General features: G+C 37.3%; 1 protein-coding gene across 17 annotated transcripts in view; it reads right to left on the reverse strand.

Moving 5' to 3' along the window:
* The window catches only part of ETV1 (ETS variant transcription factor 1), a 96,760-nt gene that overhangs the window by 37,741 nt on the left and 40,219 nt on the right, over window positions 1-18,800 (reverse strand). For 14 of the 17 annotated variants that reach the window (XM_027102561.1, XM_027102560.1, XM_027102563.1 and 11 more), the window contains 2 exons: window positions 6,879-7,008; window positions 3,134-3,322 (listed from right to left, as the gene is read on the reverse strand). In XM_027102561.1, the coding sequence (XP_026958362.1) occupies window positions 3,134-3,322; window positions 6,879-7,008 (319 nt within the window). Of the gene's footprint in view, window positions 1-3,133; window positions 3,323-6,878; window positions 7,009-18,623; window positions 18,679-18,800 lie in introns of all 17 variants that reach the window. The other 3 variants (XM_027102565.1, XM_027102566.1, XM_027102568.1) reach the window with 2 other exon arrangements.

Here is an 18,800-nt window from a genome sequence, read left to right on the forward strand (position 1 = left end):
GAAAACAAGGTAAAAGCGAAAGAATGGCAGGGCAATTGCTTTAGCATTTCTAAGAACACTCCACCCTGTGATTTAACTCTAGCCTTTCTGGCTGCCATGGAAAGCACTGAAATTCCACCTACACCTGCAGAAAATAAACTCAGAAACTCAGATATAGCAAAATAGGCTGACTGGCACTGCATTCACTTCCCTTCGCTTGCTTATTTCATTAGCCAAAAAAAGAAACAAATTATCATTAAGAACTGTCAAGGAATGAATAAGAAAATTGTAAGTTGAAGTTAAAAAAAGAAACCAGCTCACTTGGGAAGTCTTCAAAGGAAGATAATAATACTTCTACTAAAAGCTTTGTTGAAAAATCAAGCCATTTGTTTTCACAAGTCAACATGATTCCAGTTGGTACTCACTGAGGACCAGGAATATATCAAACACACGTGCTTCCTAAGAAACTACAAGTTTGTGGTATCATTCTTATGACCCACTGTAAAGAGAAAGCGACTCCAGAAGCTTTCTGGAGAGGGTTCATGGGTAAGGAGGGCGTGCTGATGAGCTCCTGGGTAAAGAAAAACAGTGCCTAAGTGGTGGGAAACATTGAGAAAAAGAGACAGGGCTCCTGCACAGTGGGTTCAGGAAAAAGTGCCAAAGGGCTGGCCCAAGGAGCAGAATGAGGCTGAGGAAAGGAAGCGGGGTGCAGCCCAGTTGGCCATGAAGCATTCCCAGAGTGAGGTGGGGTGCCTCGGCTGGATGGGGCTATTTGGGGGAAAGGATCTGTTCCCAGAGCAAATTTGCCAATTATAACTGAGGGACTGTCATTTGTTGGCTAGAGCTCTCCAAGAAATCCTCCTCAGAAGCATACGGCTTCAGAGATTTTCCTGGGATCGGCCAGCTGGTGCTGTCCTCAACACTCAGTGGGGGGCAGTGGGAAAAGACCCTGAGCTTCCCTCTTCTAGTTCCGGGCCGGCTGTTCTCAGTCTCAAATATTTGAGTTCAAGTAGAGAAACTAAAATGGGTTTGGCTACAGCATTTCAAGTTAGGTCACCTAAAAACAGCCATACTGCTTGTTCAGCAGTCACCTCCCATAAGAAAGAACTATTCTGCACAGAGCACCGACTATGCAATCTCTAATTCTGGCCCTCATCTGAGGTGTGAGACGCGCTATCAAGAACTCTGGGAAGTCACCAGAAGTAGACAAAACAAAACTTGCTTTTCTTTGGTCGTCCTCTTTTTCCCTTTCAGCCCTGCACAATGTGCATCTGTTTAATGGCCCACCCGGCAATAAGATGTCTTTCATCTGTATTTACAAAACTGTTTACACAGATGCACATACCATTACACTCGGACAGAGTCTCAAGTCCACAGGGTGAGAAGGGAAAGATAATGGGAAGCATTTCATAACTAAAGCACAAGAGGACTCAGGGATGGAAACCAAGGTAGGAAAGTTATTACTTGGTTTCACATTGGAAAGAATGCTTTCATCTTACCTTCATATCAAAAGAGTTACTGAACTTGAGATTGAGTCCCATTAAATAACCTATAAAAAGCAGATCTGAGTATTCCCTTATTTTCCGAAAGTTGCCAGTGGCACATCTTCTGGTTTCCTCTGCTGATCTGGGAGATTCCTCTGGCTGAGCTATTTTTATAATGGTGTGTCAGAGCCAATTTGCACGGGCTCATTGTTAAATTTTCAGGAATTATGGGAGCCAACGCTTAAACACAGCCATCGTTAAGAATTAAATTATGTAAGTTTAAAATTATTAAAAAATTATATTTAAAACAAAGGCAGAAAACACTCAAAACTCATCACTTCCTAATTCTTTCACTACATTTTACTACTAATTATACTAATTATGCTCTGGAGGTTATGTCTATTGTATCTGTTTGGCAGAAATACTGTTTCATGGCATGTTACTACACGTCTCTTTGCAATTCCACATTCAGGGTTGTCACAGTGATACCCTGGAGTCTGCCATGGGGGCAATATTTACATCACAGACGCATCAAATGCTATAGATCAAGGTCCTTGGGTTTACTCCCATAGAGCCTGTTGTTAACCATTTACCAGCACACCACTCACTCTATATAAGTACAAGGTAGAAGGGGAAGAAAGGATGCTATACATAATTGACTTGTGTTTTAAGTTGTATTATGAAGGCCTCTAAAGGTCCTCCAATATTTTATTTCAATATGAATTTTTTCATCTCTAGGAGTCGAGAATTACCCACCGTAACATTCTCTTTAGCTCTATGTTGTGTCTTGCATTATTCCTTTCTAGGTAATACTAATTGAGTCTCTACCTCTTTATATTCTCAGCGTTCAGGGTCATGCCTCTACTGACATTAAACATTCATTACTTGGAAAGGAGGAAAGATAGTTCTATCAAATAAGTTTTCTTCTGCAAAACTACGTACAGCTAAACCACTCATCTAAGGTAAAGAACCTCATTCTGTAAGCCACCTACTAAAATTAGTCTCCTAACTTTATAGAAAAAGTACACACATATGCTCATAAAAATGGGATGATCTGATTTAAAGTTTAAGTGAAGCAATTTAATTCAAGCAAAGTGAAAGGGAAATGTTCAAATGTCAGTATATAGATTAATTTTCCATTTTAGCAACCAATTTAAATGTTTATAAAGGAATGTTTATAAATGACCTTCTCCATAAATTATTTATAGCTGAAGATAGATAGAGCAAGCTCTTCCTAAAAATATTTTGCACAGATGTGCAAAATTAATACACTCCCCTTGAATTTACTATAGGTCTTAGGAATTGGTAGTAATAGGACTTTCTTCCAAGAATGCTAAAAACAGTTGTTTTTTTGGTTTGTTTTTTGTTTTTTTAAATGGTACTTGCAGTTACCAGGGGGTAAGGGTGGGAGAAGGGATAAATTGGGAGACTGGGATTAACACATACACACTACTACATATAAAATAAGTAACTGATAAGGACCTACTGTATAACACAGGGAACTCTACCCAGTACTCTGTAATGGCCTATATAGGAAAAGAATCTAAAAAAACAGTGGATATATGTATGTGTATAACTTAACCACTTTGCTGTACAGCAGAAACTAACACAACATTGTAAATCAACTATACTCTAACCAAAAATTTCTTTTAAATGGTACTTGCAGTTACCTGTGGTCCATGGGGTAGCTACTGTCTTGAATGGGCTGCGACGGAGGGAGGTGAGCTGGGAAGGCGCGGTCAGGTTTCGAAGTGTGAGCTGAGTTGGGAGACGCATGGTGCAGGGGGGACACTGGGGTGCTGGATGGTGTTGGGGGGTTGGAGGGCCTCATTCCCACTTGTGGCTTCTGATCATAGGCACTACCCAAGGAATGAAAGAAAAGAGAACATGTGCTTCTTGGGAGCAATTAAAACTTTTTTTCCCCCCCAACCCAAGGGTAGAAAAAATATTTTAGGCTTAAGTCTTAAGGAAGTTGGAATTGCATGTCTTTTAGTTTCCGCAGCTCTAGAACACGTAATCTTGGAAACTGTCACACACTTAAAAAGAAAATGGGATAATGAATGTATAACTTGGTAACAGCATAAATATACAACATCTATTTTTAATATATATACAAACAACACAGTATAAGGAACATCTCTGTCAATGAAAGCAGTGGCATATTATTTCCATCTATTCTTGATATGTCTCCTTAAGCAAGTTCCATAGATCTTTTCTAGATCATTAAATATTTCTGATATTATAATCCTTCTATGTTACATAAGATTTTAGAATAAGAACTCACGTCAGTTTAACGAGATGCGGATCATACCTGGCTCGTCTTTATTTGGGTAGAACTCTAAGAAGGCCATGCTTTTGCCTTATTGTCATTTTTTTAATGTAAAGTAAATGATGCCTGGCATTAATTTCCTCACATAGGATAATAAAGGTTTATGAGGCAAATTAATAAAGATTTATGTCTCTGATATCTTTAAACTTTCTTGGAGTATAAGAATAGGTACAAAATAATGTTCTTAAGAGTAAAATCCTGTTATCATCGTCTAACTTCTGAACACAGTTACAAAATAATAAAATGAGTAAGCTTGTTTTTATATACATTATGAATTTAAGTTGCTTTCTTTAGCGTAGCTCTCAGGAATATGATTTAACTAATTTTTGTAATCTAAAAAATATTTTATTGAAAACAAATTGTACTTAAATTTCTGAACAAAAAAAGATGTTCTAGATTAAAATACTGTATTTCATTTTAAAATAAAAAGCATTCATTAATATATATTTTTCTTTAAAAAAGAAACTTTAAAAAAAACTGACTTATGTAATAATTTACCCTGTTGCACCATCTATACAACAGAATAACATCCAAGTGCAAAAATACTTTATAGAAGTGAAGGAGTATGTACTGCATAAGTCTTCCTTGCTTTAAAGCAAAGTCAGTGGAACTCATATTATGTTTGGTCCTACCTATTTCATTTACCAATATTTCTGAATGTGAACCCACTTCTTTTATAAAATGGTTCACATGTCTCATTCCCACATAAAAAGAAAAAATGACACATCTCCTGTCCTAGAAAATTACTTTTTTCCCTTATGAAATGGTGTATTGAGTTACACTGTTTGTATAGAAATGGAAATAACAAAATTTAATCCATATATCACTGTGGGAATTACTGGTCCCCAAGAAGAACCTCAAAATATTCAGGTAATTCTTCTACCATTAATTTATGAAAGTCAGATATGTCTTTCTTCTAAGTCCATAAAGCAGCAGTTATTTCACAGTCACACTTCTGATCAATGCTAAAATGCAATGGCAATTCTATACCTATTTGGTTTATTAATTAAAAATTCCTCCATATGTTAAATAATTACTCTGAGAATACACAGTACTCTTAAGGAGAAAATGCAAAAATTAAAAACATGATAAAAATAAAACTCAGATTGATCAATATTGTTTTATCTGAACTCAGTATGTTTTATTAGTTGGCTTCTACAAGAGATCTGTTTTATAAAAGCTTTGAAGTTCAACTGAACTGCCTCATCATTTCAGGCTCTGGTGAACCTCCTAGAAAAACAGATATAAAAGACAAGTTGGCAAGAACAAATAGTAATAGAATGTCCAAGCACTGGTCAGGTACTGTGAGACTGCACAAATCGAAGTTTCTCAAATCTTAACTATCTTGGACAACAAACTAGTGAATATAACAAAAAGGAAGCAGACTCACAGATATAAAGAACAAACGAGTGGTTACCAGTGGGGAGAGTGAAGTTGAGAGGGGCAACACAGGGGTAGGAGATTAAGAGGTACAAACTACTAGGCATAAAATAAGCTATAAGGACATACTGTACAACACAGGGAATATAGCCAATATTTTATAATAACTATAAATGGAGTATAACCTTTAAATGTTGTGAATCACTATCTTGTACACCTCTATCTTATATAATATTGTACATCAACTATACTTCAATTTTAAAAAAAGGAAAAAAATTATTCCACGAAAAAGAAAAAAGAAAATATGTAAAAAAAATCTGAGGAAATAGAAGACTCCTTTGGATTATAACGTATTATGAACTGGAATCAACATAATTTATAAGACCACAAATATTTGTCATCATTTTTATAAGTTTCTAAACTAACTCCTTTAAAGAACTACATACGTCTCTACTATAATTGAGAGTAATAACATACAATATACAGAGCCAACTTTTTCCGTACGCAATTAGAGGCCGATATGAAAAGCAGCAGAATGCAATTTACTATGAAGGGTTTTTAATGAACATACATGTTATCAAATTTTCCAACAAATGAACAATGCACTTCTACTGCTCCACCCCCCTTTATTATCATCCGAAGGAACAACTGGCTTTTTAATAGATAGTAGCCTCTGCTAAGCCTTATAAAATTCTAACTTTACTGCAATTGTCCATGAATGCATCTTATAGATCATCTGCAAAACCTGTCAGATAACTAATGTACTGCTTAGACCTGCCAAATGGTTCATTTTTTCCTACACACTCTATCTAAAGTGCATAATGCTTTCTTTCTAATGAGAACTTTCAGCAGCTATTCATGCATGCAAAGTAAGAACCTCTCTCTCTCTCTCTCTCTCTTTTTTTAAGTGAAGATAGACACAGGAAGCACCTTTCTCTTTTACTTGTTTATTTATTTATTTATTTGGGCACACCGCACAGCATGTAAGATCTTAGTTCTCCGACCAGGGATTGAACCAGTGCCCCCTGCAGTGGAAGTACGGATTCTTCACCACTGGACGGCCAGGGAAGTCCCCAGTCCCTCTTTTCAATCCCATAGTGCATCACTACAGTAGAAAAGTAACTCATGATTTGGATAAAAATGACTGCATTAAAATGATTCTGGGGGCTTCCCTGATGGCACAGTGGTTAAGAATCCGCCTGCCAATGCAGGGGACATGTATTTGAGCCCTGGTCCGGGAAGATCCCACATGCCGCGGAGCAACTAAGCCTGTGCGCCACAACTACTGAGCCTGCGCTCTAGAGTCCGTGAGCCACAGCTACTGAGCCCGTGCACCACAACTACTGAAGCCTGCACGCCTAGAGCCTGTGCTCTGCAACAAGAGAAGCCACTGCAATGAGAAGCCTGCAAAACCCAACGAAGAGTAGCCCCCCTCGCCGCAACTAGAGAAAGCCCCCACACAGCAACAAAGACCCCCCCCCAAAAAAAAAAGATAGGTCTCTGACTTGACCTTTAATTAAAATGATTCTGAAAGTATGTAATCAGACAGTAAATGGTCCTTCCGAGTTCTGCTAAACACATAACCTAATTAGCTTGTTATATGCTGCAGGTGTAACTCATAAAATATGACTTGAGATTTTATATTATGCTGGAACTGTGTTTCAATAAGAACCATCAGGCCTTCTCTGTACACCTGATTGCTTTACCTGACATTGTAGAGGCACTTTTCTCCATAGCTGAATTTAAAGGGCTGTTCTTGACTGCAGGCAGAGCCAAGTTCTGAACATGGACTGTGGGGTTCTTTCTTGATTTTCAGTGGGAGGCCATGAAAAGCCACTAGAAAACAAAACACAAATACCCACAAAAATGAAATACAGTTAGGAATTAAGTACACTAATCTGTTCTACTCCTCTTGGTTAAAATGTCACTAACATTTCATATTAACTTTCATACATAAGAAAAATCACATTGGATGAATTTCATGCAAGAAAAGATTCTGGAGGATCTCCATATACTCGTTGTTTGCTTTTACTGCATAACGAAATGCATGCTTAAACTCTCTCTCATTACTTAAAGTCAGATGAACTACTTGTAATTGGTTTAGCGGATATTGACAATACTAGAAGTTTTCAGAAAGTAAGCTTGAAAACATTTCAGAAAGGTTTCCAATGACTAAAGCAGAAAAAATACAGCTGATTATCCAAGAATTAACTGAAGACAGGAACATAAATTTAAGTATTATTGAAAGGAAAATATCTCAAATGTACCAATAGTAATGGTTTAATGGAATAACAACTGGACTATGAGAAAGAAAATCCAGATGCATGCAGTTCTCAGGGTAACTAATGATACTTTGGACAAAAGGACAAAAAACTCGACCTCTGTTTAGGCCAGCGCTCATATATAAAAATACACATAAAACTATTTGCCTAACTACTTACCACAAGTGTGAAGATACATTGTGAGAAATATGTTAAAGTTATTTTTCATATATAATCTACCATAAAACAATTATTCTATATGAAATGATGTTTCTTCCTTTTTCATATGACTCAGTGTCATATGTCATTACTGTTCAATATAATATAAAGACAATATCATAAAATATGAAGAAATATGTATATCTGGGGTGGAATCATAGCTTTCAAACCAATAAATAAATAAGATTATATATTTTTATTCTTCTATATGAAACTGAACAAATGCATATTAGAGATCCTCAGAATAATTGAAGTTTTAGTATAAATGGAAAATGAATAAAAAGATAAGGGGAAAATAGACATGAGAATGAATTTTATTTTCATACAATTTGCACAGGTATGAATTATCAAGGATAAACACAAGAAGGACACACTGTGGATAGTTACTCCAAGTCCTATAAAACCTGGGATTAAAACAAAATATTAAGTGTATATACTATAAAGGAAGATATTACAAGAGAAGCTTTGTGGCTTACGATGCCATTCAATCTTGATTATGATATTACATCATTATGAACTTGTACTAACTTGAATGTCATATATAATTTTAGTATAAGAAATTGATATCAAGAGCTACCAAGCTCCAGGAAGATAAATGCTATCTGTTTACATAAGCACATAATTTTGACAAAAATGTTCAGTGGTACTCAAGAGACATCTGAAACACTGTAGAAAACAAATGTGCCACAGAAGTAAACAAGTTTCATCTAAATTAGTTGTCTAAGGAAAACTTAATAAATAATAATACAATTCTTTCGCTGAGTCGTCTATTTCAAAGTATTTTTTTCTAATTTAATGTGTGTTTAATATACCTACTCAAAGTAGAGAGTTAGAAACAAAGGGGAAATTACATGTCTCTTCATATGCAAAGGGTACATATGTTCATTAACTTTACCAAGTCAGAAAGTTATAATTTATAAAACGTTACGATAGAAGAGGCTTAAGAACCTCAAGAATCAATTGTAACATGTGGACTTGTTTGGATTCTGACTTGAACAAACCAACTGAAAGAGACACCTTTCCAACAAATAAGATATTTCAATGTGGACTAGGTATTAGATGTTTAAGAAATTATTGTTAATTTTGTTGGATGTGATAGTGAAATGGCAGTTGTACCAAAAAGAAAGGTTTAAAGCTAAAACTTCATAAAATATTTACAGATAAAAAATAAGCTCTGGGATTTTCTTTAAAATACTCTAGAAAAAAATGTATGAGGGAAGAATCAAATAGAAAAATGCTGATAAATGTTAAAAGCTGACTGACGGATAGGTGGGAGTTCACTACATTATTTTCTTTACTTTTACCTGAATTTGCAAGATGAAATGTTTTTTAAATGTGGGGAAAAAAATCACAAAAGATTTAAAGTAGTATTCTATAAGAAAATTCTCTCCCTGTGTGTGTGTGTGTGTGTGTGTGTGCTACTTCTTAGAATGACAAATATTGTATGATGCAATCTTGTAATATCTTAACCATGCATTTGTTGCTTTCTTAACAAATAGTTTTCCACTGTTTATTACTTACTTGAACATATACAACAAAATGTGTATACCCTAGTTCAGCACTTTAGATTAAGTAGTAGGTTTTATATTTTCCTAAGAAAAAGCAGCAGCAACATCAAAGGAACTCACTTTGCCATTCAACTAAGTAACAAATCATTATACCTGAGAGATGAGATCTAAATTATATGAATGAAAATGGATAAGAACCTAAAAGCTAATAAATTGCCAGTATGATGCAAAGTTTATCATATTTATCAAAATATCAAACATACCAGAGACTGCCGTATTCAACATTACTATATTTTAAAAGTCTTTGGGACCATAGTGTAGGAAAAGATTACTAAACAGGATGCAAAAGGCATTAACCATAAAAGAAAATAATCTACGAATTAGGCTTCATTGAAATTAAGAACTTCTCTTCGTCAAGACACTAAGTTACAGACATCAAGAGGATACTTGCTATAGAAAGATCTGACAAAGAAATCATATTCAACATAGTAAGAATTGCTACAAATTAATAAAAGAAAACAAGAGACCCAATTAAAACGGGCAAAAGACTCAAACGGGCAGTTCATAAAAGAAGATACCCAAACGACAAACAAATGAGCAACAAAGCAAGCATATATGAAAAAGTATTCAGCATCTTTACTCATCAGGAAACTGCAAATAAAATCACACAAGGTTTTCACTATACACCCACTAGAATGGCTAACTAAACTGAAAAAGACTGGCATTACCAAGATATGAAGAAGGTCTAAAGCAATAAGAACTGCTTATATATGCTGCTAAGAGTATAAACTGACAAAAACACTTTGGAAAATTTTTTGAAGTATCTACCAAGTCTCCATATAAATCTCCACTATGGTCCAGTAACTATACTCCTAGGTAGGTATCAAAGAGAAAGGATTGAATATGTTTACTAAAGTACATGTTCATAGCAGCTTTACTCATAATACCAAAAACTGGAAAAATTCCAATGTTCATTAGCAGAAAAATGGATGAGTAAATTGTGGCTTATTCATACAATGGAATATTCCACAAGAATTAACAAGGAACACATTGATGACACATGCAGAAATGTGGATGGTCTCACAGATGGTAAATTGAGTAAAAGAAGACAAACACAAAAGAGTATACAAGGAGTACACAGTATATGAATTTCAAGTACAGACCAAACTAATGGATAATGAAAGAATCTCCTTCTGTTGGTGGATGGGAGTGTTCATGACTGAGAAAGGGCACTAGTAACCTACTAGAGAACTGTAAATATTTTATATCTTGCTCTTGGCGGTGTATATATGAGTATATACCTATGTAAAATTCATCAAGTTAAACACTTAAGATTTTTGCATTGTAATGAATGTGTATCTCCATAAAAAGATTTAGAAGTATGAGAAGCATCAAGCAATGCTATACAAATTAAGATGTTTGAAAATGTCTGGTGGCCTCCTCTTCCAGCAGAGACGTCTGATCATGTGCTTCAACTTCACATAATAAATAATTCCAGATGACTCATGGGAGGAATGACAAGTCTAGGATACCATTGGGAATGGTTGCTAGCAGGACAGTAGCCTCCTATCAAAATGTCCATTAATATCAGCCTAGAAGCAAAAGGCATGACCCATCCTTGTAGATACACCATTTGGAGCTCTAGTGCTTTCAGACTGGCCCCATGAGTTTCCCAAAGTGACTTTAGAAGAAAGAACACATAAGGATTCCCAAAGTGCTATCAGAGGCAAGTAGATCCCTAAACAGGGGTCCCCCAAATGTGGCCAATCATCAGATTACCGAGGGAAATTCTGGAAAAAAACAAACAGGCATTCCCATACTCCATATGTTACAGGTTCAGTTGTGTCCCCTCCAAATTTTATCCTGAAGTCCTAACCCCACCTCAGAATGTGACCTTATTTGGAAAATTAGTTAAGACGGGGTCATTAGGGTGGGACCCAGTTTGTGGTGCCTTGTTATGGCAGCCCTAGCAAACTCATACCCTGTTCCCAGAAACTGATTCACTAAAGCTGGTATATAGATCAGGATTCTGTATCTTATAACATTTTCTAGGTGATTCTCATAACGGGGCAAATTTCAAATCCACTATGATGCTTGGCAACACCTGGATCCAGTGTGTGCTGCACTGAAACAGGTCCAGTACTTGAAAAGACGTTTTTTAAAAAACTAACAATGTCTTCCTTTTTGTTAGATGCCAACACTCAAGGATTCTCACAGGTTCTCCAAGAAGTTTAGGGCTCCCCTACTCTCTCCGTGTGTGGGCCTCTTAATCACTGTGTGCCCTTGGAATCATGACTTTTTTTTTCTAGTCGTAAGCCAAATGCGAGGATTTTTTTTTTTAATTGCTGTGTTGAGGGGAAAAAAGAAGCCAGCCTAAGATCGTCAACCTTCTGCACAAGAACCAGAGCTACTTTATTTTCCTCAATTTCACTTTTCTGCTTCCTCGAGATTTTAGATCACAAAAATGACTTCTGTTATTTATTATTCTTCAGTAAGAGTAGTACAGAGACTCCCACCAGAGAGGGCTGAGCTGAGACCCTGTTGGGTATTTCATCACAGGGCTGAGAGCCTGAGCGTCTGTGAACAGGCAGTTTTCCAGTTCACTGGCACAGTCACAAGTGGAAGCAGCACATTCATTTTGTGCAATTTGCTTTACCTTCCCACAAGGAGTTGGTGCATGTAAAAGGCTGTTAAGTACTAAATTATTCCTTATCAAATCACCATCATCTGGAGTCATGATCAACACTAATTAAATTACTTTCGCTGAACATGGCTCCAGCCTGCTGCCGAGGCTGCTTAGGTACATTTCATCTCGCTTACTGTACTGTCCTGGCTGGCTCTGGAACCAGGGCTACAGGAATCGGCATTGTTTGTAGTTTTAATTAAAGTGAATCTTTCCTTCTTCAAGTGTATCAAATCAAGTGAGTTAACTCCTTCATTTCATTTACAAAGAAGTGATGGTTCCCAATGATATTGTATTATATCCTTATCCCTGACTTCAGACAGTTCAGATCATTTATCTATGAAATCTGCTGTCTTCCTCAAACACGTTTCCATGCAAACTTTTATGACCTGCAACTCCTCTGGACAATCAGATTTTTAGGAGGAGAAGCCAAGAGAACTCTCAAGAGATGATTCTTGCATTTTTTCTTTGATGGAGGCTTGACCTTTAAAACCACATCTTAAGGCTGACTTACAATGACTTACAATGACTGAATTCCTCTAATGGTTAAACGTAAGTGCTCCAAAGTACCAGGACTTTAAAAAATGCACTTCCAAAATAAACTTAACCACTTCTTAATTCACACAGTTTACTTGGGTTTATGGTATTCATCGTAAAGTATTTGTTAGATTAGTGATTGTTTTCATTTTAGAACTATGAACTATGAGGCATCATCTTGGATTCCATTTTTTTCTGCCCACATTTTTGACCAGAGACCCACTCTTGTTGTCATCATTCTCCTGGAGCACAGAAATCCCCTTGGCTTTACAAATGCAACAATGCTGGTATACAACCAAGTCTTTGGCTCAGGGTAGACATATAAGTCATATGTGAACACCTACAATATTAGAGATGGAGATAATGAATTTAAAAATTTGCTCATAGGAGAATAATTTCCTAAACAGTCATGACCCTGGAGTATTTTTTGGCACCACTAAATTGAGAACAGACCATGTTATGACTTACTGGTTCATGTTAGTCCAGAGAATAAACAATGAAACTTATGAATTGAGTTTCTGTTTATATTTCTATAGTGAACATGATATAAATTTAAGAAAGATAATATGCTAAACTGTAGGTGTTAACATACTGAACTCTGGTTGAGTTTGGAATAGTGCTAGAAAACACCAGCTATAATGCTATTTTTTTAAAAAAAGACTCAAATTTACATAGTATTATAAAGTTTTCAAAGAATCTTCACCAACTCTCGATTCTCATCATTCAAGATAAGGACATTAGCATTCCAATTTTGCAAAAAGAATTTTTAAAGGCATGAAGAAGCTAAGCTTCATGTCCAACTAAAGACCTAGGACTAACTTATAACAGCCTAGGAATTAAAGCCATGGGCTTTGGGCAGCAACTCTTGAACCCTTGAGCATACAATTCAAATATATTTTTGAATAAGCACACTTAAGATCTCCTTCATGCATGAGCACCACTACAACATTATATCAGATGGTTCTTTATCCATTTACTTCTTCATTAATTCATTCATTTTCTACAGCCCAGACATTATGCCAGTTGCTAAGGGGCAGGGAATGTGGAGCTATAGAAGAAGCTGAACAGTAAGGCACAGTCCTAACCATCAAGAGCTCACAGAAGTCCAATTAGAGCTTTATTTAGTTGTTTTTTTAAGAAAAGTTCTAATAAATATATTAGCCAGTCTTCTTTAAGTTTGATCAATTCATGTGTATGCTATGCATATTTCTGTATACATGACCTTAATAATATATTCTTGCACTTGTATCTAAATGAAAACACTTAGAGCATTCATGCTTGCTTTTAGGCATTCTGCCTTCTTTCAATTTATTGCTGTGGCCAAAGGCATTTAAAAATTCACACCACTCATATTCCACTGAAGGAAAAACATTGCTATCCAACATCTAAAGCTTCCCCTTGATTCTGATAACCAAAATGTCACAAGTGATGGGTCCCCTTCTCTATGTGGACACTGAATGTAAATACGGTGATAAATTGTCTTAGCTCTGACCTTTCACTCTGCTTTCCTCCCAACTCTTATCCTAAGAGTGAAATAGAGCAGTAATTTCTGTGAGTACAAAACAATTACCCTGCAGAGAGAAGCACATCAGATTTTTAACTACTTCTTCTGTAAACAAAACTATGTCTTTGAATCACATCTGTAGTTTCTGAATCAATATTAGCTGGGAATTTAGAGCCTTGATGAGACTCTCCTGAGTTTGATGTTGCGATTTCTGGTCTGCTCAAAAAGTCTGTTTTAGAATAGTCTACTGTACAGTATTCTAGAACAGGGGTTAGCAAATTGCAGCCCATGGGTCAAATCCAGTTTCCCACCTGTTTTGGTAAATAAAGTTTTATTGGAACACCATTCTACCCATTCATTTAGGTAGAGTCTAGGACTACTTTGAGTAACAATGGGATATTTGTGACAGAAACACTTTGACCCACAAAGCCTAAAATATTTACTATCTGAAAATAGAAAAACAGAAAAAAAAGTCTGCTGATCCCTAGTCTAGATTAGGGTCTGCAATGAGAAAGGAGAAAGATCTGCCACAGTGACCCCTGCTAGTGATAGGGAACAGCTAAATTAGTTAACAACGGATATTTAATTTTGCTTCACTAACCCTGTGTTTACTCTGGCTGTGTAGCCAATTTAAAGGGATATATACAAAAAAGATGGTGAAAAACATGACATGATATTCAGGCTCTAAAACACTAGAAATTTATGTGTTTTGAGGTATTTCAAGGCATTTACTTAGACCATGGTTATGTTTAATGCAGAGAGTTTTTTACACTTGTCTACAAAATATAGCTGAGGAAGTCAAAACAAATCATTCTGTGGACACAAAAGTGTTTGTAAAATAATTTCACTTGGCTATAGCAGCAAATTAAAAAAAACTCTGTAAAAAGGGGAAAAAGTAAATGGTATACATAAATTAGGTTATTTAAGACCAGATACAAGCATGGCATGAAAAATGCATGTAGCCTTTTATACAAATATATATAGTTGGGAATACACTCACTAGATGAAAAGCATTCACTTTAAGTTAACATCACTTCAATTTCAGGTGATAAATGGGTGGCAGCGACCTCAATTAGTACTGGGTTAAATTCCAGAAGCAAAGGGGAAGGCTTGTGTACAAATAAAGACAATAGTGTCACACACTCCGTAAATCCATCTTCCAAGTCTTACAGAAAATCGGCGGGCACTTCTGCCGCATCTGAGCCTCTCAAAGATTCTTTTCCAGTACATTTACTTCTTCCAAGCCCTCCCCACCCCCACTGTGTACACGTACCACTCACACATACACGCACCGACATCCATTACTAAAGGGCCTAATCTCAGCTATCAGCAGAGTGCCTCTATGGGGCCATTAAACCATTTCTCTTGTTTACAGTGCCCGAAGAAAGATGTGAATTATGCCTGTGACAAAACAAGCGATAACATTTCTAAACTGCTATCAAAATGCAAACTGAAACACATTTAAGGACAGAGACCCTGATTCCACTTTCCATGATTTTCCATTATTTGCAGCATCTGGAAATAGATTCACCTATAATATTTCCGAGACAAAAATTTAGACCACTGCACAGCAAGTTGATATATATTTTCTCTGAAAGAATATTCTATGAGTAAAGCAGTTATCAAAAAGATGATACAATGTTTCTTAAAGGAATATTATCAGTGGGGATAGATCCCATACCTAGTTGGTCCTTTGATGTTAGTTTGGCAACACATAGAATGCTGCTCCGTAGTAATCACAAAGGTAAAGTAAGGGAGACTCTCACCTCTTGTTATCAATCTCAGAATTTTTAAATTGAAAACATTAGATATGATCAAGTTTTAGCGATTGAGCCGGTGTTTGTACTCAGAAACCCCTGTGCTAAAGGAACCATAAGTGGACGCCCTTTGGGTAAAAATATAAACAAGAGGAGCTACTTTAATAGGAGGAAGGCAAACAGTCATCAAACTGCCCCTGCATTGCTCCCAGAAGTAAATGTTCGGCACATGCAAGGAACTTCCTGGGCAGTCTGAAAACCAGAACTGAACCTCAGAGAAGCCACACCTTTCTCAGAAGGGCATATCAAATTTTTTTTCCTAATCCCAAACTCCTCCTATCAGTAACAGGGACTGCATGCTCCATTGCAGGGATTCCTGAATGGTCCTGCCAGGGGTGTACATACCCGAACAAAAGAGGGGATGGAGCTTGAAAAAGTCCCGGAGGTCATCCTGCACCCCACAGCCCCATCCAGAATCTGCTGTGGTGTCTACAGACGTGGAAACCAGTGCTGAGGACAGAGCCAAAATCAGAAGCCAGGAATCCTCACAATCTACAGAGAAAAGCCTCACGCAAGACGGTTATTTCTTAAAAGTACACTTCATAATTCAACTTTCTCTACACCACAGACTACCGTTATGCCATCTTAATAGACGGAATAGAATGGACAAGTATTCTGGATTTGGAACCCTCCCTCTTCAAAAGAAGCAACCAACTCTGACTCGTCTGAAGGTCACTTATCTACCAGTCCTGATGGTCTAAACCAGAGGTTGCCAATGTTTCTGTTTGGTTCACATAGTGGCTTCAAATAATTTCAATTCATTGTGATCTTTTTTTTTTTTTTTTTGTGGTACGCCGGCCTCTCACTGTTGTGGCCTCTCCCGTCGCGGAGCACAGGCTCTGGACACACAGGCTCAGCGGCCATGGCGCAGGGGCCCAGCCGCTCCGCGGCATGTGGGATCTTCCCGGACCGGGGCACGAACCCGTGTTCCCTGCATCGGCAGGCGGACTCTCAACCACTGCGCCACCAAGGAAGCCCCTGTTGTGATCATTTAAAAATCAGCTTAAAAATCTTTTTCTGGTTTAAAATTCTGGCTTCTCTAGAAAAAAACACAATATCCAGCAACACTGAATCCACTTTCCAGCCTGAAAAATAGGACAGCAGTTGACTGAGCCCTATATCACCTTCCCCTTTGGCCACAACCCGTGTTTTCCTATTTGTCACAGTTCCCACCATCGCTACCACTCCACACCCCATTCTCTCTGGCACTAAATTCACTTCCCTCATTTCTATGCTTGGCATGAGAGTTTTCTACACCTCATCAAACACACAGCTAAGAAATCATTAGTCAGTGTGTTTCCACATGTGGATGTGCATGTGCCCAGACACACACACACACACACATTACCTCTAATCAGCAAAAATAACTATTACAAAACTTATAACACGCTCTGGCTTAGGTACTCAAGTACTCGTTCTCAGGCAATAGGACAGAGCAGTGAAGGTAACAAGTACTTAAATCTGCCTGGTTTCAAATTTTGCCCCTGTTACTTACCAGTTGTAAGACTGGGCAAGCCTCTGTGTACTTCACTTTCCTCTTTTATAAAGTCGGCATGATAATAGCACCTGCCCTGTGGAGTCGCTGTTAAGATTAAGTGGGATACTACGTGTAAAGTACGTAAGTGCTCAATAATATTAGCTATTGGCATTGCTATGATTCAAACCCAGAATATTTACACATGACAGCTAAAAGAGAACACGTAGATCACCCAGAAACATAACAGCAGTGGCTAAGAGCGTGGAGATGAAATTTGGCTTTGCTACTTACTAGCTTAAGGACTTCTGGTCAACTAGGTAGCTGCTACAGGATTCAGTTTCTCCCTGTGTAATATGGGACTTATCACAGACCTTCCTCATGGAGTTTGTGTGAGAATTAAATGAGGTAATGCACAGGAGAACTCTGAAGAGTACCTGGCACGTGGTAAGAACTCAGGAAACGTTAGTTATTACCATTATTACTCCAAGCACTTCCTTTCACGGAAGATAAACTGAAACTCAAGAAAGTAAAGTGACCAATGATAGGAACGGGACTTCAACCATCAGAGTGTTACCATACTACGTTTTCTATTTCATTTTGTTTCCAATTTCATAGGGAAACTTCACACATACTACACATACTACTTCACAGTAGTTAAGTCAACCACTCACTAAGAACAAAAGATGTACACATGGAGAAGAATCTATAAGGAAGGTACCTTGACGAGAGGAAAAAGCAAACAGTGTGGCCTGGCAGAATGAGCATTGGATAAGGAGTCAAGTACTCTGTACCTAGTTCCTACCACCGCTAACTAGCTGCGTGACCTCAGGCACAGTGTGCAACCTCTCTGGGCTTCTGTTCCTCATCTCCAAAACGAAAGCATCAGACTAAGCAATCTTGTAGTTCTAAAATGTAACTCTGGGTGTAAGTACCTGTTTGCTGCTGATGTCAAAGAAAAATGTAAAAATCTGATGCAAGAATTCAGAGGGCATAACGTTCTGAGGCCACACAGCTCTAAGCACCTCAAGAATCCCTGAGGGCATTACTGGATTTTAGCAAATGGTGGTCACTGAAATTCATAATGAGACTTAATCACCAAGAAAAGGCAACATTGGGTGTAATCTACTATATTCAAGAAAGGAGGGTGCATATGCACATTAGAAAGGTGTACCTACGGTTAACATTTTAAAACACTTGATGCTTTTAAAAGGCATTTCATGGACCACCTTCTTTCCAGCGGATGATGAAAAGTAATGTTATTATGTTGATAAAATAAAAAGCAGAATCAAAAGACAAAAAGTTATATTCCTAGTTTAAAAGCATCACAAGCACCATTAATTTAAAAATAGAGAGACCTCGGACAGTGTTGATTCATTCCTCTGAATTTTAAAGCCTAATCCTACTATAACAGTACTTCAGCAGGAGTGGTGCTAAATGATCCTCACCTTCACAATTTAACTGCCAGGAGAAAGTGCCCTGGTGGGAAACTGGTTCTTCCATCTGGAAAAGGGTAAGAACAGGGAAAAGAAGACCTAATGTAAAAACAATCCAAATCGAATCAGTTTTGCATTCTGTACTGGCTTCAAATCAGATCTTCCTTCCCCTACTGGTCCAGTAGATGG

The sequence above is a fragment of the Aethalodelphis obliquidens genome, unplaced genomic scaffold (assembly GCF_003676395.1).
Source record: "Aethalodelphis obliquidens isolate GAN/ISIS:26980383/991018 unplaced genomic scaffold, ASM367639v1 scaffold5, whole genome shotgun sequence".
NCBI lineage: Eukaryota > Metazoa > Chordata > Mammalia > Artiodactyla > Delphinidae > Aethalodelphis > Aethalodelphis obliquidens.